Genomic DNA, 27852 nt, shown 5'->3' on the forward strand with positions numbered 1-27852 from the left:
CACCTCAGTCCTCGCTAGTTTTCCTTCGAGGACATCTGATTATGAATTCAGTTCAGAGATTGATTAATCTTTAAATTGCATCTCCCGTTTTTCTTGTTCATCTTTTTCAAAAGCATCTTTTGCTTGTCGAGTCTCCGATGGGAAACTGACTCTGCGTCTGTCAGCCAATAACAGCGTATTTGAAATCTGAGTTTCATTCAGTGATCGCCGTTAATTCAGTTCTCCGCAAATTTAATTACGACGGAGAATGTGCGATGGTTTAGATTTTCAATCGAAAACTGAAACGGTTTACGATTCTGCGGAAGCCTTTCTTTACGGGTTTGTGAAAACTAAAGCTAGCCACAAACCGCACAGCGTTCCACCATAGGTCGAAAAAATATCCGTACCATTTAATCAATTACAAGAAATAATCTCACTTGGCAAGTCGTCGAAACGAGAGCGATATGTTTTGATTGAAACATTTGTACGGTTTACTCGTCAAGCTGCGCCTGTTGTTTCAACACCAGAAGCGATTCAGCGCTACAACATATCTATCGCATATCATCGATGACAATCTTAGACGCAGGATACTAGGAGAACCGCGACAAAGAACTTACTTCTTGGACGAAAGACGAAATTTAGTCATCGATACGACGAGACGATTCGACAGTTACCTCGATTCTGACCGAAACGCGGATCAGGCTGAGATACGAATGTTGAAAACCTCGCTTCGACACAGAGCTATCGCTATATGCATGTCGAATCCGGATGCTGACTAGCGCTTTTTCGGGATTTCTTCGGTTCTTTTGTCGTCACTTCTTGCGATGGTCTTCTTGGACTCCCCAGAGTTACAAGAGCAGATGCAACTGCAAGTCCTGCGCTTTGGCCAGCAGGCGTATAAGCTTCGCCGCCTGTAGGCAGTCGCACCAGGAGAGACAGAACGGCAGCTCTGTTTCCACAGCATGGTTCCAGAGCGATGGGACTTGGAGCGCCCTGAAAAATCACGAATCGATTATTGTGCCAACATTTTTTCATATATCGAACATACAGTGCGCGGTCAGAGAGCTGTGAAGACTGAAATTTCACGTAACGAAGATTTGAAAATGCAACGAACGTAATCGAGTTGGATTTAGTTGAAGCAATATTCCTTTGACACAGATAAACAGTAATAAAAGCATAAGATTCAGGAACAATAATACAATTATTGATGATTTTGATGATATCCTTTGATGAAAATGAAAAAATCGCAATATTTCAAATGATTTTAATCAACTAGAGCTTATTTTGCTTGTAAATGAATTCTCTACAAATATGAAAAACCAGATTTTGGATAACGGTATTATTTATTCAAGCATTGGTTTACTATTTGTAACTCGCAACGATTTTACTAATCGTGGTGTTTTTTTTTTTTTTTTTTTTTGTTTTTCTTTCTGATCACCTGCGAAGCCAAATAAAAAAAATGACGTTGGTGATTTGTAATTAGTTCAGTTTACTAAAATCTTTCAAAAGATACAATTATTTTCATTGTAGAGATAATTTAATACTGAAATCTCTTCAAAGTCATCAATAATTATGCACAAAAAGTAATTCAGAATCTTACGTCGAGAAGCAATTTAGCGTAAATAATTTTGTACTTTTTTTTTTTCTACGATTAAAAAAGTCGTAGAGATTTTACCTTTTTCTTCTTGCGAGTATTATTCATCTCGGTGTTGGGTATTCGCTCAGTTACGACCGGTTCAACGTCGCGACGCTCAATCTCGACGAGGACTTGGCTGAAGGCTCTGCTCGCCATTTGCTCCATCTCGACGAGTAATCGCTGTCGTCTTCTGTACATGTCATATTTCTGCTTGATTTTCCACAGTACAGCGGCGACGAGGAGTAATGCCATAAAACATCTGTAAGGGGACATGTATTCTCTAGTTTACAAGTTAGTACTGCCTGAGGATTAAATCAAAAGAAAAGATTCCCAATATCAGTTACGTTGCCGAATGAATTCAAAGCCAAATCACACCGACGTGTAAACATTCTGAAAATCAATGTCAACGTTATTGTATTTAGTTTTTTTTTACCCCTATCAACTTTCCAGATATGGCAATTTCAAATAAGTAAAACTGTATTAAGAAAAATGAATTTTATGCACCAATTTGAGAAAATAAGTATCGAAAGTACTTTGTTCGAGTCTAATAGTTTACAGGTAGCTAAAACTTCATAAAAGTGAGTTTATCGATAATATTGACTCAATTTGATTGCTTTCGATTAGGAATAATAGTTTTTTTTTTATGAAAAGGTTAAAGTTTCATTTTTAATGCCACATGCGATTGTAATTTGATTAATGTTTAATCCGATAATCGAACGGTTGAGTTTAAATTTAAAATACTCACGTGGAAAATGTAATGAAGAACTGTTGCAGATTCAATTTAGAATATTGTGAAAATGAAATTTGAATCCACAGTGGTGGTTGAAAGTCGTAAACGTAGACGTAGAAAGTGGTCAGAGTATTGTTGTCCTCGCTTCCAAAATTGTATTCAGCCTTACTGAATCTGTGTTTGTACGTCGTACAGTTTGCTCCGGAGAGTAACGGTTTCTCAGGACTGTTAGCTTTCTGTATGGTGATATTCATTTTGGCGAGAACGGAACAGGTTATAGAAAAATCAGCGTCCACATCCGACTTTGGGGGTGAATTTTTAAAATTTATAGCAGTGTAGTGTCGATCCTCCTTTTTGCTCAGGTTGAACGTAAACTGATAATCGATAGTCAGATTGTCTGTAAAAAATGTTAATATTTTTTAGTACATCAATCGAATTCCACCGAATACGAACAACGAATCAATTATAAATGTAGGAGTTTTAATTCGGTCGATTGTTCTCAGGATAGCGACAATTCTATACAAATTCAATTCTCAGTATCGTATTAGAAGAGTTTAATTATTTTCAACTTACAAAAACAGGATCCTTTGTTCGTAGGGTCTCCGTAATATCTGCCATTAACGTCACACCTTTCGCAATGATCCCCCGTGATGCCTTTTGTTGTGCAAAAACACTTTCCAGAATCGCTGATACATTGAGTGCCTTGATCGTTGCAGGCGCAGGCTGTAAAACAAAACTTTAAACTCTTACGATGCGCTAAAAATTGGATGTTACATGCTCGTCATTCAACCATAGCTGCAGGGATGAACTCACGTTGGCAAGTTCCACCGTTCAAGGGACTGCCGAAGTATCCTGGAACACACTTGTCGCAGTGAGGTCCGTGGGTCAAGTTTGCGCATGGCTGAATGCACACGCTACTGTTTGGAAGACACGTACTGTGCCCGTTGCACTGGCAGCCTGTAAGAAGAATCGAATTAAAAGTTTCATGTTTAAACTAATGGTTACGCAGCGATGCGTTTTTGGTCAAAATTGCCATTCCACAGTATGTTTAAAAGATTCTCTGTAATTCGGTAACTTTTATTAAATCAAAACACATCTACAATCTGATTAATTCATGGAACTTGAATCGTGACTTTGAGGTAGACCCAAACAATATGGATCTTACAAACCATCGCAAAGTAGATACAAAGTGCTTGTCTTCCTCGCAATAAAATAGTGAGTTACCGAAACCAATTGCATTGGTTGAAACGTGAAAGAAATACTGTCCAAGACTCCATCCTACATCATCGGTTAAAGGAGTATTTAAAAGTATAAACATCTGTAAAATTGCTTGAACTTTGCAAATTTACATCTCGAAAACAAAGGATTAACTTTAATAAGAGTTTGATGCATTAGAAAGTATATACATCGAACTTCGTTTACATATTAGTTTGATTAAAATCAATTGATATGTAACACATAATGTTATTGACAATAACGTCAACACATGTAACACGTTTTACGGTGCTGGCGATAGCTCAAAATCGGTTAAACCAATTCACCTGAAACTCGGACATAATATCTTGAATAAAATTTTACTCACTGTTTTGACATCGAATTCAATTTGTCGTTAAAAATTCATGATCTTTTTCTAACTTAATTATCAATAAAATAAATCATATGTGTAATTTGAAAATTAACTTCTTGAGAAAGAGTAAAAACTCTTTAAGAACCATTTTCGAAACATCGTCGAGTCAAATGGTTAATGGAAAGAAAGGGGAAATAAAAACAACAAACAAATTGACAATTAGTTAGCAAAGATGTTAAAAAATTTCAAAAAAACATAGAAAGCAAACAAACAAACAAAAAAAAAAAGAAAAATAATACATAGCGTGAGCCCACCCTCAACTCAACGACGTCTCATATGCTTACTTGGACACTTGGTGAAGTACCAATCGTCGTTGGGACACGTGTTAGTCCCCTTAGCGGTGGGCCCTCTGGCCCCACCTTCCAGACACTGTCCCTTCCCAGTCCCAGAGCCATCGTCGCACCACCCGCATCCCGGATCGGACCTGCATCCGGTGCAGGATGAATAAAAGCTGCACCACTCCCTTCCGGTCTCAGTTGACCGACACCTGTTGTCACTAGTAGTCCATTCGCGACACTGTCCGTAAGGAAAACTTGCCGGATAAGCATTTTTGTCAACGCATTTCCCCTCATTCTGGCACCAAATACACTCAAATTCTGTGCAGTTTTTACAGGATGTAAACTCGCTGCATGATATAGGACAAGTGTCCATAGTCAGAGCTTGAACCTGAGTCTGAACCGTGGTGTTATTGCCAACAACGGTGGTCTTGGACTGCGGTTTACACCTATCGTAGGACCAAATGCAACGTGGATTACTCGAGCAGGCGAGACAAGTATGAAGCTGAAGACATTCCGCCTCTGAGTGAAATTCGCACTGCTCCAGATGCTTCATCGGTTTCATCATAGCCGAGTTTCCATTCTCCCAGCAAGTCTCATGGGCGCAGCTTTTACCACACCAAACACAACTGTAGGAGGTTTGAACGCAGGACGCACAGTCCGATTGTATTTTGCAAAGTTCCTTGTGCGAGGACATGCCACGAGGTGGTGATCCGTCGACGCATCTCATGTAGATACCATCGTGTGCCTCGTCATCTTCTAGAACGTGTCTCTGTATCCTTGATATCGATACGCAGCGTCCTTCGCGTTTGTTCCAAACACATTTGACGCCAATTGTTGAATTGACGCATTGTTTCTGTATGGTAAGGTGTTCACATGTACCAGGTCTGAACCTTATCATATCGGACAGCATTTGTCCGTCGAAACCTCCGTAGATGTACATCGTTGAGTTGAATATCGTTGCGGTATGTCCGAACCTTGGAAGATCAGAGAGTTCGGACGGCATTGGATACTGATGCCAGGAGTCGCAAGTGACATCGTAGGCAATCGTGTCCGACGAATAACACCGAGCACCGTGGGAATGGACGGTGTCGTTATGGGTATTTCCACCAAAAACGAGCATCAGACCACCGGAAACGAAGACACTGGAGTGAAAGAATCGCGCCGATGGTGCCGAGGTGAGCAATCTCCACTCCTTGGAGTTAGGATGATAGGAGTACAAAATGCTGGTAAGGACCTGAGTGCTCTGGGACTCGGACACGTAACCACCATAGACGTAAATCAGTTCAGTGAATGGATCCAGCGAAGCACTGTGACCATATCCACCCTTGACTGGATACCCTGAGGTCTCGACGATCTGCCACTCTCTGGCACCGAAGTAGTACTCCTGGACGGTGTTGAGGTATCCAAACTGCGGCGAATGTCCGAAGATGACGACCATTTTTTCCTTCTTTCCATGACTCTGGACCAGAGTTGCTGTGTGACCAGCTACCTTAAGAGGGCCACACATGGTTCGGTTGGAGCAGTTGTTGCGCACCGTAACGTTCTCCCAGACCTTGGAAGACACGTCGAAAGCCCATATCTCGTTCGTGATCGTCGAGTTCTGGATCACTCCACCGTACATGTAGATCTTATCGCCGTACAAAACGCAAGAGTGTGCGTAACGAGGCTCGGGATGCTTACCAGAGTAATGTGGTGTCTCCCAAACGTTTCCCGTGAAATCGTAAACGTATATCATTTCACCCTTGTGATAACTCTCACCGCCCACTATGTACAACGAGTCACCCCAGACTATCGAGCAGTGACTCGCCGACCCCTCGATCGAGGAATCTTTGTATGTTATCGCTTCCCAGACGCCGCGTTCGACCCGCTGACTGCAGTCGACTCCTGGTGGAAGAGAGAAACGTTTCGTCATGAGATTCTAGTTGGTTGGCAGATTATTTTGCGAGTACGGTGAGCCTTTTTTTTTTTTTTTTTTTTTTTTTTGGAGGGTCGAGTGGATGGATTTACTAATTTCGATACACGATCTAGAGGATGATGAGGTTTTAGTTTGTTTCAATTTTTATTAATATCAGGTTTTATGTTTGTCAAAAAGTGGGCATTGCCAATAGCTATTTATGTGGCATGCCCGTAAGCTGCCTGTTTTTTTTTTTTTTTTGGCAAGGATAAAGATTTCAGGACGAGCTGAAGGCGAGCCGGAAGCGAGTATTGAAATTATCCGAGCCAAAAAACGGTTTACGGGCATGCCAAGTACAATATTTTTTACGGTATGGGCATTGAAAAGCAAAACGAAGAGTGAGGTTATGTCGCGATCTGTTCGACGAAGCTACTTTATTCGGCAGTTTGGGATGCGCACTTCGAACTGCGCATCAAAACTAAGGAATAAAGACTTTATTCCGCAACTTTATTCGCTGCTGTATAAAGCGTCACTTTACGGGACGAAAACTGCCATAAAAAGTGGACTTTTCAATGCCCATGCCCGTAAAAAGTATTTTTATGTTTGAGATCTTGACTTTCGTAACCAAATTCAGATGATCCATTGTCAACAATATTTATGACTATAAAGAGAAGCTTTATTGAAGCTGTGATGACCTGATCTACATCTGTTGACAATTGTTATTATTTCTTGTTCTAATTGTTTTTCATTAAAATAATATTTGAATTAGACTTTGCCTTTGATAGATCATGATTCTATTAGCTTTTTCTTTGTATTCTCAGATATTATGTTTGTGATTTTTTCTTGCAAGCCAGTGGAAGGAACTTTGTAGAAATTTAGTTGGTAAGGTTACTTTAATTAACCCTGATAGGTTGATTGGGGTGAATTTCACCCCAAACGGTTTCTCAAACTTCTCGTAGAGTCCCTTGTAAAATAAAGACCTTTTTCCAAATTTTTGGCAGTCTCTTCAACTTTGCCGATGCTTTAAAACTCGTAAAAAAATCAATTTTCGCTAGAAAAACTGATGAAGATTTTTTTCCAACCCTTCAACCGAACCGAAATATCAATTCAAGAAGGAATATGACTGTACAAGTCAAAAATTTTCATTTCACAGAATACAAACGACAATACAACTGATTAAGTTTCGGGTTTGATACGACAAAATTCATCCGAAAATAAAATAAGTGCTATAAACATTAATTTTTAAACTCTGTTCATCAATTATTTTACATTTGTAGTTTGTTATCAATTATTATTTTTAAATGAAAGTGATTTGTTACTTACAATAAATATTTGAAAGAATAGATCATTTTTCTTAAGATTCGAAACATCGTTTTGGTTTCTAAAAAAGCAAACTTTCATTTATTATTCACGTATAAGAAATAAAAATTCAACATCTAAAACCCAGACTCAAAATTCACGTCGACAAGTGAAAACTATCCAACGTTTTAATCCCAACCATTGATTTTTAATTTTTACAAGCTTCAGAGATTTCCATCGACAGTTAATTAAATGGCCTAAATAGCCCTGCTGAGAAACCTCGACAGCTTCGCTGATAAAGTCCGTGAAAAATTTCAATCACACGTTAATATCGCAAACGCAGAAACCGTTGCGGTCAGTTTCTGGAAGAGAAGAACTTCTAGGTTAGGTTTTTGGTTACACGAATCGTTGGAGCGCGTTTGAATGGTCAAGAAAAAAAAAGAAAAAAAAAGAAAAATCCGAGATTAGGCGATTACTTTTCTATCTTTAGCTCAGTTTTTTCATACCCTCGCATGAATGATATCGCGATCGAAGCGTGACTCATATACAAAGCAAAGAAATCGAAGAATTTTCACGAACACCGTATATATATATATATATAGATAGATACGAAACCTTTTATTCTATAGCAAATTATTATTCATGATCACAGAATTCGCTGCCCTCGCGAATAACTTTCCATCATAAATCTGGCGATACTTTATTCATGGATCCAATTGAAATAATAAAGTAACCAAGTAACGAAACGATTCTGCTGATATGTAACCGCAGGGTGTCCAGTTATTTGTGAAAACGTGTAATTCGCTGAGAATTTCAGGTTTTTTTTTTAGACAAAAATCATTGTTTATCCAGTTTTTGTTCTCATGAACATAGTAAATGAAAAATGCAATAGTCATATGGACAAGAATATTCTATATTTGACTAGAGCACAGCTCATTGTATGGCGAATTAGTTAGAATTCGTTAGCACGAACAATTTTCAAGAAATCAAAGCTTAGTTCACGACCATTGCCTGAAAGTTGAAAGAAAAAAATTTTTTTTTCTCACCAAATGGTTAAATTTTTACGAACCAAGGATGAAAATTATTATATTCCATATACGACAATGAAATTCCCAGAGATATTCCACGTTTTTTTTTCCGAGGGGATATCAAATTCCTTGAGAATTGCCCGATTCCATAATTTCCATGAATATACTGGACAGCCTGGTAATTGGATCAGAATCAATGCCCGATTCTGGTCGCAATTTATGTAGATCAGCCAAAACTCATTAATCATCACCGAGATGTTGCATATCGATCATATCGAAATTAGCAAAATTATCGTAAGGATTCATGCCTAAAAAAATTATTATTTCACGATTTTCAAACTGCCTGAAATTCAGTAAAAACAATACTAAAACAAAACACAATCATATTTCGAAATGTTACGTTCTCAAAAATCGTTGCAAAATTAACAGAATAGTAAAATTTTTTCCATAATATTTCGTTACTATGTAATATTTTTATTTCTTTCTTACTTTCTTTAAAAGAAGAAATACAATTTTTTACAGGTACAAACTGTTAGTTTTGTTAATTTATTTTGTCCAATCCATTTTTTCATGTTATTTTATTTTTACTGACCGTTTATACCCATAAAAAAATCGTATTTCTTCTCGTTATTTCGTTACGATAACGTTCCTAACTTTACAAAGAGAAAATAATTGAAAAAAAAAAAAAAAAAAAAAAAAAAAAACTCGTCACGATTAAGGGGCCGTCCATAAACTACTTTACCATTTGGGTTGGGGGATCAAGAAAATTTCAAAATAGCTATAAAAAGCAACTTGAATGATTTCCCATACTTTCGATCGATAAAAATTTCAATACATTTTTATTGTATTTTTGTTCTGTTACCACAAAAACAAAAAAAAAAAAAAAAAAAAAAAAGAATTGTAAATAATTTTTCCACAACAATAACCAGTAGCGTGTTATACTGTATCTTTCGATTATTATTATTATTATTATTATTATTATGGTTTCTGGATGGTGTTAGTTGAGTAGAATTTTTGAGTCTGGAGGTAGGTAAGTGTGAAAAACGAAACTTTTCTCATACCGATGATAACCAAGTGAGGTGATATTTGTTTACCTTTGAAACCGCTAACGCACTCGCAGTGATGATGTTCCGGATTGCACTCGCCTTGTCCAATACTGTAAGAACAGTTGTTAGGACAGACCTGAACATCGCAGGCCTCACCTGTCCACATAGCGTCGCAAGTGCAAACACTCTCGATGCAAACGCCGTGTTTCGAGCAGTCGATGTGGGAATACCTGAGTACATTGAAGACGATGAATCGCATACAGGTCAACGAAAATTTTGTTTATTTTTAATTTTTACACTTCGTAATAAAATAAATGAATTTTCATTCTATACATACATCGAACAATAATCAAGATCTTTACTTGTTACGGTAGAGTATGGTCGCGTCGAAGAGTTCTGGATTTACTTTCAATTTACGCTACCGGAGAGCGTGAGAAAAAAGTTTTCAAAAAATGAAAAAAAGTTTTCCAAAAATAAAATTACCGTTTGATTAATACGTAAATAAAAAAAAGTTGTACGAAAATGAAAATAGTTTTACGGAAAGTAAAATTTTCCCCGTTACATTGACAGGTTAGAAAAAAGTTTTCCAAAATATGAAAAAAAAAAAAAAAAAAAAAAACGTTCTTGAAAAATTAAATTTCCATTTCATCAATACGTACAAAAAGTTTTCCGAATATGAAATAAAGTTTTTTCAAAAACGAAAATTTTTCCATTCAATTGACATGTAAAATAAAGGTATACGAAAATAAAAAAGTTTTCCAGGAATAAAATTCCCATTTTCTTGACGGGTAAAGAAAAAGTTTTCCGAAGGTGAAAAAAGTTTTCCGAATATAAAAATAAAGTTTGTCAGGAAATGTAGAAAAAAGTTTTTCAAAAACTAAAATTTATATATTCTTAAAACATGTGTATCGTAAATGAGAATTGAACGAAATTCGGTTTTGCATTTGAATCACTTTTAAGCCGAAAAATTTAACCACGAAACAAAAATTTTCTTTAAGTAACTTACTTGAAGAAAAATATTTCAAAGAAAATAGTTAATTTTCCATAAAATCCAAAAATATCAAGTTCTAATTTTAACAAGAGCAAAACTTTATTTCATTGCATTAATTACCTGGTAGAAATAAAAATTTTACATCTAGAAACAAGACTCGAAATTCTTGTTGACCGATGTTACATTATCTCGACGAGTTTATAGAGTGAAAAGGGATGCAAAAAGAAAGAGAAAAGAAAAAAATTAATAAAATCCACTAAACTGCAGACGTTGAGTGGCCTTTAAACCTACAAACCCGAAAACCGCGTGTTGATTGACCTCTTTCTAAACGAATCTCTTTTTCAGCAGTTACTCGTCCATCTGTTATACATATATATATATATATATATATATATATATATATATATTTATAATCTTTAAAACTTCCGGCAATCGGTTGATAAACGAGTAGATAGATAAAGGTCGCGAAATTTTATTTCTTTCCTTTGCTTTTTATTTGTTTTATTTTATTTTTTTTGTGTTTTGTTTCTCCGATAACGTAAAAAAAAAAAAAAAAAAAAAAAAAAAAAAAAAAAAAAAAAAAAAAAAAACTGTCCGTACATAACAATACAAAAATGTGTAACCCAAAAATTGGTTAAATATTTCGTGGAACTTCGAGGTAGTTCGTTTGTGACTCTTTTTTTTTTTTTTAAATTTATTTTTAAGGCGTGACTCGCAAAAAACCAAAACAAAAAAAAACGTAAAGACAAACGAAAAGAATATGAAAATAATTGTTAACGACCTTTGATATTATTTTTCAACCTCATCCAGGTTTTTTTTTCTTTACGATAATATTTGTTTTCAGTATTTGTTACAAAATTTTTCGAGTGGCACCTTAAAAGGAAAAAAAAAAAAAAAAAAACGTATATAGTTGCGTTAGGATGCATGCCCAGGTGTACGTAGGTATCTAATACTTGGGAACGATAAGCCCCGATTATTCTGACCCATGAGGCATATTTGATACAGCGTATAAGCCATACTCTATAAATTTAGTCACGTGGTGTGTGTATATATATATATATATATATATGGGGTATTCGACGCCAACTCGAATACGAGTGTTGAGCCTCGACCATCTGAAAATCATTTCACATTTTTTTTTCTAACATTCTAAAACGCGGCCTGAATTTTTTTCAAAATTTTTTTTTATCGACATTTTTTTCATTTTTTATAAACATTTGAAGTCGATCGCGAATGTCCATTTTTTGAAAATCTGAAGAAATTCAATGAAAATCCATCGAATGACACGAAACATGTTGAGAAGAACGTGGGCCGAATTTTTTTACTACTTTTTTGTCACCTGATTCGGAATTTTGAAATTTTTAAGACCAAAATTAACACAGGATCAAATCGAAAAGCGTTAAACAAGGGTCGATTTACTTGTAAATGTTCGGTTTCACCAATTCGATGACGCGCCACTCTGGTTAGTAAAGATAATTTTGGGATTAATAATTTCAAAATTCCGAATCAGGTGATAAAAAAAAAAAATGGGAAAAAAATTCGGCCCACGTTTTCCTTAACGGTGGATTGTTTTGTGCGGTTCACTGGGTTTTTGAGAATTTTTTCAGATTTAAAAAAAACGGGCATTCGCAATCGACTTTAAATATTTATAAAAAATAAACGGTTCGATAAAAAAATTTGAAAAAAATTCAGGTCGCGTTTTTTACCGAGTAGAATGTTAGAAAAATTTATGAAATGATTTTGAGATGGTCGGGGTTTAACACTGGTTAAGTTGGCATGGAATACCCTATACATACACACACACACATATATATATATAAATATTTGTATCTAATCGTTGAGAACACTTCGGCAGATTAACCGAATTATTTTATGACTCTTGGGTTATATAATTCACGACACCGGAAGGTAATTTAAAAAAAATTCTAAATCAAAAATATCGAGGAATTGTATTCGTGAAAAATTTTGCTCCCTCCAACGATAATAATTAACTAACTTAACTGTTAGAATAAAAATTTTGAAACGGAGAAAAAAATATCCAAGAATAAAACAACGTCCGTATAAATAACTACTTGGAGCGGAAATGAATTTGAGAAAATTGGAAAACAACAAGTCGAGATAATATCGAAAATTTGAGAACATTTTTTTCATTACATAAGTATTGGAATCCTTATCAAATTTTTTACATCTTAGCACGTGTTCGATAACCGAGTGGCCACAAATTAAAAAAAAAAAATTCCACGACTTTTCCAGACTTTTCAGAACCCAAAAACCAGTTTTCCCTGACATTTTCCCAGTTCTAGTAAATTACCAAGACCTAAATCTTTCAACTCATTAAATCTATATTCGGTTGAAATTCAATCCGAAATTAAAAAAAAAAAAATAACAATAATAATAATCTACAAAAAAAAATTTCAAACCAATTTCTTTTCTCGAGGAAAAAAAAAGCTAAGCTTGTTACATGAAAAAATAAGTTTCTATTTTCCATGATAGAAAAATAAAACTCATGTCGTCAATTTTTTTTCATAACCTAATTAAAAGTCCTAATTAAAGTTTTATCTTTTCTCAACTTTTTACTTAGACTGTACGTCCGGAATTAATATTACTAATAACAGATATATATATATATATATATATATATGCAAATTAGGATCACATTGGTCAACGTGATCCTAAGTTAACGAATACTCAGAAAGTGAATAGCTTTGTAAAAAATCATGATTCGTCTATAAACTGTTAGAATCTCTGTACGAAAGAAAAAAATCAAACAAAAGAAAAAAAAAAAGAAAAACATTGCACAATTGATAACTAATTTCTGTCCGGAAGTGAATTGAAAGTGACGGAATGAAAAGCTGTTATTTAATCCTTTCAGGCATCGGTGTGAAAAGAAATTCTACGTGAGTAGGATGTGTAAAATAGTTGTCTTTTCTCGTCGTTTTCGGTCCATGAAATATAAGAGAAAGGTTGACCGAGATTCAACTGAATTTCCAGTTTCAATATCTCACGACACTGACTATTAATCAACATACTTAGGTTGACTTAGGTTATTGCAAAATCGTCAACGATTTACTGAATGAGCATAATATGCATAGCTTATTGTACCAGGATCGTCCTTACAATTAGAATTAAGGTGTAGACGATTTTTTTCCACACAGTCTCCTCAAAAACAACTTTTCGGATAGCTAAAAAACAATTGTGTAATTTTTTCAAATTTTTTAAATTTGGCAATTTTTTTTTTTTTTTTTTTTTTTTTTTGTTCATTTTCATTTATCAGAAGTGCAATTAGTTTAGATCACCCGACATGATCTTAATTTTGTTGTTTGGATTTTATAGTCTGGATAAAAATTTTGAAAAAAAAAAAATTCAAAAATTCAAAAATTATAAAAAATTAACTAACAATAAACACTTTAAACAAGTATTATCCTAACATTTGCGCAAATTTCATGCAAATTGTGGTAATTTCATTATAGTTGAACTGAATTTGCAACAACAGTGATTAACTAATAAACAAAATACATAATGAGTGTACGTGCATCCTTAGCGATGTTTCAACGTGTATGAATAATTAACTTATTCGCTAAACTAGAATTCGCGATCATCGTGATAAATGGTCGACGATGACAAGATAAAAAAAAAAAAAAAAAAAAATTTTTTTTTTCAAGATAATCTTTAAGGATCAACGATGTGCCTGGGAAGTTGGTATGATTGGGAAAGACGGTGAGAGGCGGCACGAAGGTGGAATAAACATCACGAAATTTCACTATTTCGTTACAAACGTTGAGTAACGCCATTCGAGGCTCGTTCCGTTGCCGTAATATTTCATCAATTCGAAACACGGATGAACTGCATCGACGTGCGATTATAGTTTAAGCGATTAATTGATTAAACATTTTTTCGATCAATCGATTAGTTGAGGTTAGTTTAGTTTCTCGATTAATCGATATTAATCGATGGGATCGATTCGTATACCGATCGAACTGTAGAATTTTTATGAGGCAACTTCGATGATCAATCGAGTAATCGAGATAAACGATTAATCGAAACCGTCGATGAATCGAGTAATTGAGGAAAAAAAACAAAAAAAAAAAACAAAAGAGTGATAATCGATACCGTCGATTAATCGATTAATTGAAAAAAAAGAAAAGAAACGATTAACCAAAATAGTCGATTAATCGTTTAGTCCGTCGATTAATCGATTAACTGAAAAATGATAACCGATTAACCGAAATCGTACTTTAATCGATGAATTGAAGAAAAAAAAAACAAACCGATTTACCGAAATCGTTAATTGATCGTTTAGTCGAAAAAACGATTAACCGATTAACTGTCAAAAAAAAAAGGAACCGATTATCCGAAATCGTCGATTAATCGATTAGTCTAAAAAAACGATCATTCGAAGCTATCGATTAATCGATCGATCGCAGATCAATAATATAACTGCATTGTAAAATGTAAAGTAAATCGTATTTTCACCGATTTTTCGATCTTCAATTTCCGGATCGATTAAAAATTCGTACCAAAGTATTTTACTACTAAAACTACGGATTATTACCTGCTCGGACAAGCGTTCACTTTGTATGTAATATTGAATCCGCTCATGTTGTAAGCTACGTCCGAATAAAAATGTAGCAGGGCGCTTCCGGAGTGTGCGATCACTTCCGGCACCCTCCGGATGTGGTAGCCATCTTTGTACATTAGGCCCGAGAACACGCCGAGCAAAGGTGCGTTCACACTGTCCCCGTCGTATATGTAAAGATGATCCCAGCCGCATTCCGTAGCGAACTCCTCGATGTGCATCCTTATCGAGGAATTCGTACCGGTGTCTATAAGCCAGGAACATTTCACGTCTATTGAATAGTTCCCGTTGCCGTCGTGAATGCTTCCCGATGGCTCAGTCAATCTGAAATATCGAAAAAAGAAAATAAACAATCAAACATTAACAATTATATTAAAATAAGAACAACAATGTTTTCGAGTTAAGCACTTGGTACCCATGTTCTAGAAGTTCTGGATTGTTGTTAGCCAAAAAATACAGCTCTGGGTACGAAATTGAAATGTTTTTTTTTTATTATTATTATTATTATTATTATTAGAAAATTTTGTATTTGTTGTATTATTATTTCTTATTATAGTCATCTCGTACTGAATTATTGTTGGAACTATAACAATAATTTGATGTTGGTACAGCAATAAATTGATCGAGTGTTTTATCACGGATTGAGGGGGAAACAATTTTCGGACGGTTTCTAAGTAAATTTTCAACGATTTTAAGCCGTTGAAATTCATTTTCAGACGATTCAAACTAATTTCAACGAGTTTCAAATGATTTCAAACCATTACAATATGATTACACATTATTTAAAACTAATTTCAACGAGTTTCAAATGGTTTTAAACCGTTACAATTTCATTGCAAATAATTTCAAAATAATTTCAACGAATTTCAAATGATTTCAAACCGTTACAATATGATTACAACCTACTACAAAATAATTTCAACGAGATTCAAATGATTTCAAACCGTTAAAATATGATTACAAATTATTTCAAACTAGTTTCAACGAGTTTCAAATGATTTCAAACCGTTACAATATGATTACAAATTATTTCAAACTAGTTTCAACGGGTATCAAATGATTTCAAACCCTTACAATATGATTACAAATTATTTCAAACTAAGTTCAACGGGTATCAAATGATTTCAAACCGTTACAATATAATTACAAATTATTTCAAACTAATTTCAACGAGTTGCAAATGATTTCAAACTGTGACAATATGATTACAACCTACTGCAAAATAATTTCAGACGAGTTTCAAATGATTTCAAACAATTACAATGTGCGTTACTAATGAAAAGTGCGCATTGAAATATTCTCTTTTTCTCAGACTTGTTTCTTAAAGGAAGTAAAAGATACGTTATTCATTGAAAAAATTTTCACATTAATAGCTCTGATTAACCAATTTTTTTATTAAGTTTAATAATAAAGTAATATTTTATTTATGTATCCAAAAAAAAAAAAAAGGGATAAGTGTTTTCTAGAACAACCGATTTCGATTTACTTTTTTCGACGTTACGTTTACAGATACTAAAATAAATCGATTGTTAAAAATAAGTGATAATTAAGCCGAAAACCTCCTAAAAAAAAAAAAAGGGGGGGGGGGGGAGGGGGTGTGTGACTTTTGTCGCACCTTTTTGGCGAAGGTAAAAAGGTTGTCATTGGAGATGAACAAGAGTTTACCATGAACAGAAGGAAATATTGATTTTCTTGAGCGTGCAGAAGCGATGCAAACTGTTTAAACCCGATGGGAATATAAATGCACAAATGCAGCCGTGGCTTCCATCTCTCCTAGTGGTGATGGTGGTGGTGGTGGTAGTGGTGGTGATGGTGGTGGTGGGTGGATTGAACTGACAATGAGTTTTATTTCTCTCCCCTCGTGTCTCACGTGCGTCTTTGTTCAGGCGAGGGATTGCCGCTTCATCGTCATCTGCAGTTATCACACGTAATATTCCCGGTACAAACGAACGAAAACAATATGAATTGATCAAATCTGGCGATGAAGTAGCGTTAAGCCGTGTCGAATGGATATACATGCCGATCACCTTGAATACCAGGCAGCTGCAGCGCAGGGATTCATAAATTTAAAAAAAAAATTTCTAAGCGAGATAAAAAAAGGAAATAAAAAACATTTTTATTCGTGTTTCAGGAATATCGTTTTTGAGTTTTGTAGTGTTTCGAATACAAAAAATCCAAAGAAATTCTTTATCAGTAAAGACGTCTTCAATAGTCCGGAGCATGGAAGGGGAAGAAATTTTTTTTTTTTTTTTTTCAAAAAATGACGACGATTTAAAAAAAAAAAAAAAAGAAGAATTTCTGCGCCCCTGTTTTTTGACCTTTTCAAATTTTTTTTTTTTTTTTTTTTTTCACATCCGTGCTTCCGACCATAGAGGGATATATATACAAAGAACATTTCAAACAAATTTCAAGTAAATCGGTCTATCAGAACTTGAGATAATATTTCAAACGTATCGACAAAAGTAGTTTCGACAAAAACGTGTTTCAAGATTTCTTCCGGCCAGACTGGTTTAGTTGGAAAAATAACTGTGACTTCGAAAATAATTTGAATTTTCAAAAATCCTCTCAGAGACTTATTCTTAAAGGTAAAAACTTTGAAAATATGGAAAGAAAAGAAAATGGATTTTTTCAAATTTCTAGTCCAGAATACCTCTTTAACGGTCATTAAAATTTGACTATAATTATAAACAAAAGTTAGGATATTGATGATTGACATTTCAAATTAACTGAAAAAATATGAAAAACTAGTAAATGCCTTCGTTTTTATTTTACGATGGTTTATTTTATTCAAAAGATAATTTTTTGAAGTCCACTTTTTTTCATTTTTTTTAATTTTTTTATTTTATTTTATTTTTTTTTTACAAGACTGCATTGATAATGATTATATCATTGATAAAAGATACTTAATATTGAATAGACTACTGAGAAAAAAGAAAATCTGTCTCATTGATGTGTTTGAAAAAAAAAAAATAAAAATTAGTCGCTGAATAAAATGAGCCTCTAAAATCAAACGAATCTACAAGACTTTCAACTTGACTTTCAAGGCGATTTGAGACGAAAACTTTTCTTTATAATTCTAGTATTTTATATTCCTGTCTCTTTAAAGTAATCTTCACAGCTTACGAGTGTAATAATTTGATAAATTCACTCAACGTACAATTATATCGTAATAAAGTTAACGATGAAAATTGTTAATTTCAGGCCAACCAGTCATCTTAATTATCAATAATGACTGTGTAGACGAGATACGCGTCACGTCGCGATAATATAACGGCTCTGATTCATTAGTAACCAGGGTATCCAGTTATTTGTGAAAACGTAAAAATTCGCTGAGAATTTCAGGTTTTTTTCAGACAAAAATCACATTGTTTATCCAGTTTTTGTTCTAGTGAACATAGTAAATAAAAAATGCAAGAATCATACGGACAAGAATATTCTATATTTGACTAGAGCACAGCTCATTGTGTGGCGAATTAGTTAGAATTCGCTAGCACGAACAATTTTCAAGAAATCAAAGCTTGGTTCACGACCATTGCCTGAAAGTTGAAAGAAAAAATTTTTTTCTCCTCACCAAATGGTTAAATTTTTACGAACCAAGGATGAAAATTATTATATTCCATATACGACAATGAAATTCCCAGAGATTTCCACGTTTTTTTTTTTTTCCAAGGGATATGAAATTCCCTGAGAATTGCCTGATTCCATAATATCCATGAATTATACTCTTGAATACCATTCCTCGACCACCTCCTCTCGACCTTGGGAATATCTGATAAAAGGTGTGAAACCCGATTGACGATAATTTAAATGTTATTCTAATTATTGTATCATTTGTTTAATGACATAAGTCTTCAGGCGTTATCTTTTATTTTTGGATTTAATATATTGAACGGTAACGAAATTAAATCGATAAAATTCTCTGTAAGAAGATGAAATTGGCGGTTAGAAAATTTTGTTTTTATCTTCGAGAATATATATATATATATATATATATATATATATTTTTTTTTTTTTTAAGTTTTCTGAATTTTCGTTAATTTCAATTTAAACAATTGCGTTTCAACGATTTTTAGAACGTTTGCAAAAAATGAAAAGAAGATAAAAAAAAAAGGATATCGATCGATCATCGAGTATAATACGAATAAAAGTAAGTTTCTTTTTTTTTTTTTTTCTAAATTGAATGCTATATTCTACACAACATTCGTTTTCCAAAAGAAAAAAAAAAAAAAAAAACAAGAAAACTTCCCATCGTAAGAAAGAATCGTAAGAATAATTTCATTGCAAAGTTTGATTGAATGAAATAATGTAATTTTTAGATTTTCTTTTTCAAATTTCACGTATTGTTGAATAATGAATGGATAAACAAAATATTGTAAAAAAAAAAACCTTGTCGAGCGATATTGCGACATTGGAATAACAATGAAGGCCGTTTTGCCGCAGAGAAAAACAATTATTCTTTTACACAAATTGCGATTTTAATCAAGTAGATACATTATGATGATGATGATTATTATTATCATTATTATTATTATTATTATTATTATTATTATCATACTAAACGGTGTGCTGACCTTTTCAGGAAAAATCATACACCGTGAATTTGAACTTATAATAATGGGAAAAAGGTCATCATGGTTCGAATACCGATCCACGAACATTTGAAAATTTCAAAACATATATGGGGTATTCCGTGCCAATTCGACCAGTGTTAAACCCCGATCATCTCAAGATCGTTTCATGTTTTTTTCCTAACAATCTACTCGGTGAAAAACACGGCCCGAATCTTTTGTCATAGAATTGTATTTAACGTATTTATAATATAGGGCATTCCATGCCAAATTAACAGCCCATTAACTTCACCCTTTTCGATTTTGATCATTTTTTAGTAGGTATGATATTCTTACCGACTCGAAAGATTCTCGGGAATTTTCGAAAAATTTTCTCTAACCACTAGACAAATTTATCGAAACCAATTTCAAAAAGGTCTTTTTTAAGAATCTGAAAAAATTCACACTCGTCTCTGTGAATCAAAATTTGACTTTTCAGCATCACGCGATAACGGGATCTTAATTTTCACCGCAAGTTTTTAGTTTTTACGCATCGGAATAGTTTTTGTTTTTTTTTTTTCTTCAAATTTTTATCATGATTTTTTTATATGCGCCTCGAACTGAACAAATTCCTGAATCATACAAGATTCACAATTTCGTGATCTGTTGGAGAAAAAAAAAAATCAACAAAAAACTCCGATTTCGGCATAGAAAAAAAAAACCAAAAAAAACAAAAAAAAAAAAAAAAAACATCAAACAATGAGATCAAATTATCGCTGGGTGTTTAAAGATCACATATCAAATCACAGAACGAGTGTGATTTTATTTTGCCAGATATTAGAAAAGGGAAACGAAAAAATTCAAAATTCACCGGCTGGTAAAAAAATGAAAATGTGAAAAAAAAAAAAAAAAAAAAAAAAAAAAATTCCGTGCGATACTTTTGATCCGGTACGAAAATCGTAATAAAAAAAAAAAAAATGATGAAAATCTATGAGGACGTGAGGTACGTGGGCTGCTAATTTGACATGGAATGCCCTGTATTTTAACCTGCGCGTTTGCCTGCAGAGACAGAAATCATTCGGGCTGTCTATTCGGCACAATGTCGTCTCTAATCTAGCACAAACTTTGCCATGGATGTAACAACGCAACGTGGCGAATGCAGACCCTGAACTCCCGTCGAGCTATTTAATTTTCTAGGTAGGTGGTGGTAGGTGGTAGGTGGTAGGTGTGGAGTTCAATACGCTTTGTAATAACGAGAGACAAAAGCAGCAGCAGCAGCATAATAATATCAATTTTCTCCATTATGTATATCACGTGACAAAAGTTAAATTATTATTATATATTTATATACGCAAATTGTTTTTAATGAAATTGAATTTTTCAAAGCCCCCGTTTATTAGTTTTATATACCGCAACAGCTTCTTATTCTTCTTCTTCTTCTTCTTCTACTTCTTCTTCTTCTTTTCCTCCTTGTCTTAATAAACTTCCATATGTGTTATATGTATATATATATATTCTATTAATAACACTTCGTCATCCGTTCCTTAAAGTTACGTTACATGTATATATATATATATATATATTGCGATTTCTCTCTCTGTTGTCGGGATATTGATATTGATTAAATATTGAGAGAAAAAAGAAAAGAAAAGAAAAAAAAAAAAAAAGAAATCGTTTTTTATACGCAGTTTTATATGGTTATTCCGATTGTTTTTTATTTTTTATTTTTTTTTCCCAACGTTTAATATAGTTAGTATTGAAAGAAAATTTTGATTTTGATTATGTTTGTCGATACTAAATTTTTCAGCTATTACGACGGTAAAATTTATTGGTTAGTTTTACAATTTTTTTTTTTTTTTAATTTTTCATCATAAATCACTTCTCATCACAATTACTCAAGATAGATTCTTACATTGAAATCGGTTTAAAATTGTTGAAAATCGTGCTTGGAATCACTTTGATTCCAATCGATTGGATTTATTTGGAATTATTTTTTAAACGATTTTTTTTAATCATGCGAAACAGATCGAAACTAGTTGAATATAAATCGTTTGAAACTTCTTGAAATTTAATTTGAACAATTTTTAATAATTTTGTAACGGTTTAAAGTTAATTGAAACCACTTAGAAATCACTTCGGATTCGTTGAAATTAGTTTATAACTGTTCGTAATCATTGTAGAACCACTCTAAACTATTTGAAAGCATTTAGAAATTGTTAAAATTAGTTTAAAATATTTTATAATCAATGTGTCAACATTAAAAATTACTTAGAAGTCATTTGAAACGGTTTGAAATTAGTTTAATCATTTCAAAACTCGTTGAAGTTAGTTTGAAACTTTTCGTAATCGTATAAAGACCACTTGAAATCGTTTGAAACCGCTTGGGAATCGTTGAAATCAGTTTGAAATAGTTTGAAATGAATTTCTAACCGCTTAAAGCAGCTCAGAAATAATTTGTAACTCTTTGAAATTAGTTTCAAACTGTTTTTAATCATTTTAAAACCACTTGAAACCTTTTGGGAATCTTTGAAACTAGTTCAAAGTAGTTTGAAATGAATTTCTAACCGCTTAAAGCAGCTCAGAAATAATTTGTAACTCTTTGAAATTAGTTTCAAACTGTTTTTAATCATTTTAAAACCACTTGAAACCTTTTGGGAATCTTTGAAACTAGTTCGAAGTAGTTTGAAATGAATTTCTAACCGCTTAAAGCAGCTCAGAATTAATTTGTAACTCTTTGAAATTAGTTTCAAACTGTTTTTAATCATTTTAAAACCACTTGAAACCTTTTGGGAATCTTTGAAACTAGTTCGAAGTAGTTTGAAATGAATTTCTAACCGTTTAAAGCAGCTCAGAAATAATTTGTAACTCTTTGAAATTAGTTTCAAACTGTTTTTAATCATTTTAAAACCACTTGAAACCTTTTGGGAATCTTTGAAACTAGTTCGAAGTAGTTTGAAATGAATTTCTAACCGTTTAAAGCAGCTCAGAAATAATTTATAACTCTTTGAAATTAGTTTCAAACTATTTGTAATAATCCCAGCATTTAAAATGAATTTCTAACCGCTAGAAACCGTTTTTAAAATCACTCACAACCGCTGTTCTAAATGGTTTATCAATCGATTCAGTACAATTTAATATCAAACATAGTATATTTGTTAATGACAGTTAAAAAAAAAAAGCAAACTAATGTTCAACTCGTACCCATATAACTGCATTTTCTTTCTCTAATTAAAAATACGAATAATTAGGAATTGTCCACAGTCAGTAAGTAAAACGCATGACTGTAAAAAAAATAAAAAAAAAATTTCTCAAAACTACATGCAACGACGAAGTTCAATCCCTGTAAATCCGTCTGATGATTATCTGACTTTGATCCAATAGAAAGCTGGTATTGTTAGAGGGCGTTACGTGAATGATAAAACCTTTGATAATCCGGTTACAGAATTACGATCAAAAGGCACTGTGCATGGGTGCCTGCAGCACATGGCCATCGAAATCTGCACCACCACCACCTCCTCCTCCTCCTTCCTTCTCTCTCTCTCTCTCCCTCTCTCTCTCTCTCTCTTATTCTCTAGTGAATTTGAATTATTTATGAACTTTGGCAGGGGTAGCATCTTCTTCTTTCGAAAAGGAAGGAAAGACCCACTGCCTTATATATATATATATATAAATTTACATCTACATCATGCCCGAAGAAGCCACGAGTGACTCGCTTTATTCGACACCGGTTACGTCATTCAGTCACGTAATATTTGCCAAACTCTTCTCCAATGTAAAGGGAATAACTTAATTTGTTAATAATAACCTTGGACCTTGGAAAAAATCTAGACAAACGTGTTGGTACTGGACTAATATGAAAATCAAAAAATCATGGACGACCTCTTTTCCGTCGTGAACACAACTCACAATCAGTGGTTCTCTTTCCATTATATAGACTCGAGACCAATGAATCTTTTTAGTTAGTCTATTACGCGTGGTAACAGCCCACATTAGTCGTCGCTGCATGGTTATGTAGCTGTTAACTTGGTTACACCTATGTACAGGTCTAAATGGTCCAATTGTATGCTGCATTGTAAGCTGCATCAATGAATTGTTTGAATATAGTTATCTAGAATCTATGCGGATACGTATAAACTTCGAAAAAAATTCTGGTTTTATCAAGAGTTTGAAATTTCTTTAATCTCATCCCTGACATCGAAATTTATCTTCTTTTTATACGCGTTACGTTTTTCATAGTATATTTGCTCTATTGTCGTAAAAATTTCATTCAAGTTTTGTATAAACAGTTGTTTTCTTTAGTTGTGAAATATAATGATTGCCAAAAATTCGGACAAAACTTCAATCGCGTAGTTTTGCTACCTGTTATTTAAAAAATAAATTTTACATTCATACGCCAATAAAATATGAACTCAACAGATTTTCTCGGATCGTTTGAAATTATTTTTATACACGATATGATTTCTTTTTTCTAATATATATATTTTTTTTTTTTATTCTATTATTCAAAGGACCGCAACAGATGTAAGAATTTTCTTTTTTCTTCAAATATGCAAGATTGTAAAAATCGAATTTAAAATTATCGATATAAAAAGTATATATAAAAAAATATTGGATCAAAGTCGGATTTTCTCATTCGTCGCAATGATCAGGAGGAAAAACTTTGTCGACGGGGGGGGGGGGGGGGGGGGGGGGGGGGTAGTAACTATTTCGCAATTTTATCGTGACTTTGAACTAAGTTTTTCAAAATTTTCCTTTGATGTATTCGTATGAAAAAAAAAATGGGATTAAATATATAAAAGAGTGAATTTCTTAACGTTAATGTAAAGGATTTATTATCGGGAAAAATCATTATTTCGCAAATGTGTAAGATCGTCTCGAATTGACTAATCTATTTCTAAAAAGTAAATCGTATTCAGATTTTGGAAATTAAATTCCTTTAAACTCGTTCTAAATTTTCAAAACAAAGATTTTCATTTCAATATTTCGTTAAAACATTAACGTTACTAATTTCAATCTGGTCATACTATCAGAAGCGACAATAAATAAGCTTCGACCTTCAAGGAATGCCTTGGTATCCGGGACACTATCTTTGCCTCTCTTTCTCTCTCTCTCTCTTTCTCTCCTAGCATCGTTCGTCGATCCATGCGTCTCTGCAGTGCAAACGTCACTATACTAATTCCATTTACCGAGTTGGTTACCGTTATAACATCCTCTGTACGGTTAGGTAGTAACTTATGTCAATTAAGACGACGACGACGACGACGACGACGACGACGACGACGCGTCGTCTAAAACTATGCGGGGAAATAGCCAAATTCATCTAACGAAACTGAAGTTAGTAACTTCGACGTATGCCGGAACGATAAAAAAAAAAAAAAAAGAAAAAAAGAACCTCAATGTTTCGAAACTTTTGTTTATAATGATGATGATCTCGAGAGAGAGTTGAGTTTGCAAGTTGGCAATCATATTTAGCTTCGTTCGTATAATCCTATGTAAATATTTTTTTACTAGGTACCAAAAACGCGTCGAATTTAAAAAAAAAAAACGCATCCAATAACGCGATTTGTCTGAAGTTGTTGATGGACGGGATTGATGCAATTGGACTTAGAAAGTTTTGAATTTTTTCTGTATCTGATTAAACCGAATTTGGTACGATTAACTTCAGCAGCCAGCAGCAGCACCTCTAAAACCATTCTCTCACAACTTTTACTTTCTGTTCTCCTTTCGGACCAAACGATAACGGCAAATCCTTCCTAACTCCTTCAGCTAATCCCGTCTCAACCCCGCCATAAAAAAAAAAAAGAACAATAAAAAGAACAAGATATAGTACAACAAATACATTTCAGCCCCAAGAAGTCTCGAAAAAGTTTTGTTAAAGAGGTTCCACACCATCTTGGCTGAAGATAATGCGAAAAACCTGAAACAAAAAACTCTCGTTGACTACTATAGTTTTAGGGCAAGAATGGGTTCAACGGTAAAAAGTTTTGCTGAATTTCATAAAGAGTTCATTTCGAAAGTTTTATAACTTCAAAGCTAGTACTCTGAATCATTTTTTTTTTTTTTTTTTTTTTTTTTTTTGAACCTGTTTCATCAGTGTTTGTGTATAAGGATACTGATTTTACTCGGTTTGTTTTACTTTTTCTTCAAAAAATTTTTGAACAATTTTTCATTTATCAGAAGCGCAACGGTGGCGTGTTTAGGTAAAAATCGCCAAATCGTATCCCTTATGAGTTTCAAAAATTTAACAAATCATTGTAAAGAAAATATAATTTTATTCCGAAAATTCAAATCACTGAAAAATGTTCTGAAATTGTTCAATAACAATTTTTTTTTTTTTTTATCGTTTATGATATATCGTTTCGTTAACGTTACTAACTTCAACCGCATAGAAATGTCGACTCCTAACCGGTTAGAAACATCTGGCATCCTTGTAATGAATCTTCTTTTCTAACCCACAGAATTTTAAGAACCACGTTCGGTTCCGCCAAATGCGGTATCAGATACGTTTAAAAGGAAAGAAAAGACGGAAAAAAAAAAAAAAAAAAAAAAAAAAACCAGAAAGAGTAGATCGCGTTGTAAACAAAACGGGTGTTTCCGATTTCTATGTTAAGCCCGTGAAAAATCACGAGACTGAATTTAGATGCGTTTAACGTTAATCGAAAGGTTGAAATAAAAATCATTATTTCGCTCTTTTAGAATACCCAAAGAAATTGAATTTAAAAGTTCTGAGTTTATCGAAGCTGTGTCAAAAGTTTACTAATATTATCAAGTAATCCAAAAGTTGAAAAATAAAAAAAAAATTTTCACCAAATACGCATCACAGCTGCGTATCGCTGCGAATTTCAGTCTGATAGAAAGAAAAAAAAAAAAAAAAAAAAAAAAAAATCATCGAACATCGTCGTTTCAAGTCCTGACAAAAAATTAAAAATCGCTTACAATTGGATATCCGTAAATTGTGCGACATAAAAAAAAAAAAAAAAACCCCACAAGGACTTCTAATAACGACTTTATTCGTTATAATTTCGTCAGTTGTGAAATTTCATGGGCCAGTGACCGTGTTCGTTGGTCACAAGTTGAAGTAGGTATAACGTGGTGCTGCGTACGAACGTACGTACGTACGTACGTTACGCCCGAATTGTCAGGCGTCAGTCAGTCACAGACAATCTCGTACAAAAACAAAAGCCAGTCTCTACCGAACGTAGCCGCAAAGACAAAAGACGGTTGCGGTGTGAAAAAGCTTGATGCAAACGTCAGCCATAACAGTTAATAATACGGTGCGGTGGTGAAAAGTACATTCATACAATCCGTATGCACAGATAATTACTAGTATTTCGGTGGTTAAAAGAGGGCGGAAAGGGACGGTGGGGAGGGGGGAGGAGAAGGAGGAGGATGTGCGATGAAACAAAGATAAGAGTTTGATGCAGAATAAAAGTGCAGAGCTCGCCGGGAAACGACAGGATCATATCCAGTTGATTGCGAGGACCGTTCGACGAGACGTTCGAGTCTCGAGTCTCGAGAGAGAGAGAGAGAGAGAGAGAGAGACGCTTTTGTAAGTATTTTGTAAGCCTTTTGAATGACGATTTGACAAGCCGATCGTACCTTACTTTGCCGCCGCAATATTGGCAGGCGGGTCCTTGCCATCCTTCGTGACAGAGGCATGTTCCGTTGGCGCAATCACCGTTAACGCATGAATCGAGGTTGCAGACGGAGGTTGTCTCGTCGATTGAAGAAACGGCACCGCTGGTCCTTCGGATAAACGCGGAAATCACGACGATCCACAACACCCACGGCACAACACTAGCGAGTATAGAAACGGACTCGGATGACGAGGCGTCGTCGCCTTTTCGTCTGTACTTCGATTTAAATAGGAACAAAAACATCTGCACGGCTTCTGCCATTTTGGAAGTTGCCCATGACAGGTCAGTCAATGGCCGTCGACGATCAACGACGGCAATGCGCGCGGTCTCGCTGTCGCTCTTGCCCCTCGCGGCACTCTGATAGACGTGCCAGCTTTGCTCTCTCTCGCTGATCACAGCCAGCCTCTATCTAAACGAAATTTTGTTTCAGTGCTGCCGTTACGGATGTCTCGGAAACCTCGATGTGCCTGTGGCTTTGACCCTTGGTCAGGAATTCGTATGTAGATGGCGGACTCTGGCGCGATTATCGTAAGGTAAAACAGATTTTATCGTAGGTCGCTGTTTTACCGACCGAGGCTAGAAGA

General features: G+C 34.1%; 1 protein-coding gene across 2 annotated transcripts; it reads right to left on the reverse strand.

The window, feature by feature from the left end:
* Positions 1–122: 122 nt before the first annotated feature.
* On the reverse strand, positions 123–27649 carry LOC124413902 (attractin-like protein 1). 2 transcript variants are annotated; one of them, XM_046894702.1, is made up of 9 exons: positions 27231–27649; positions 15061–15408; positions 9566–9747; positions 4257–6134; positions 3159–3302; positions 2919–3068; positions 2361–2742; positions 1655–1874; positions 123–972 (listed from the first exon to the last, which is right to left on the reverse strand). In XM_046894702.1, the coding sequence occupies exons 1-9, from the start codon at positions 27527–27529 to the stop codon at positions 727–729; spliced, it is 3849 nt and encodes a 1282-aa protein (XP_046750658.1). In that variant the 5' UTR covers positions 27530–27649; the 3' UTR covers positions 123–726. The 2 variants fall into 2 exon arrangements, with proteins under 2 accessions (XP_046750658.1, XP_046750657.1); XM_046894701.1 differs by having other exon boundaries at positions 1655–1895.
* Between the last annotated feature and the right edge of the window lie 203 nt (positions 27650–27852).

Source organism: Diprion similis, chromosome 13, assembly GCF_021155765.1.
Source record: "Diprion similis isolate iyDipSimi1 chromosome 13, iyDipSimi1.1, whole genome shotgun sequence".
Taxonomy (NCBI): domain Eukaryota; kingdom Metazoa; phylum Arthropoda; class Insecta; order Hymenoptera; family Diprionidae; genus Diprion; species Diprion similis.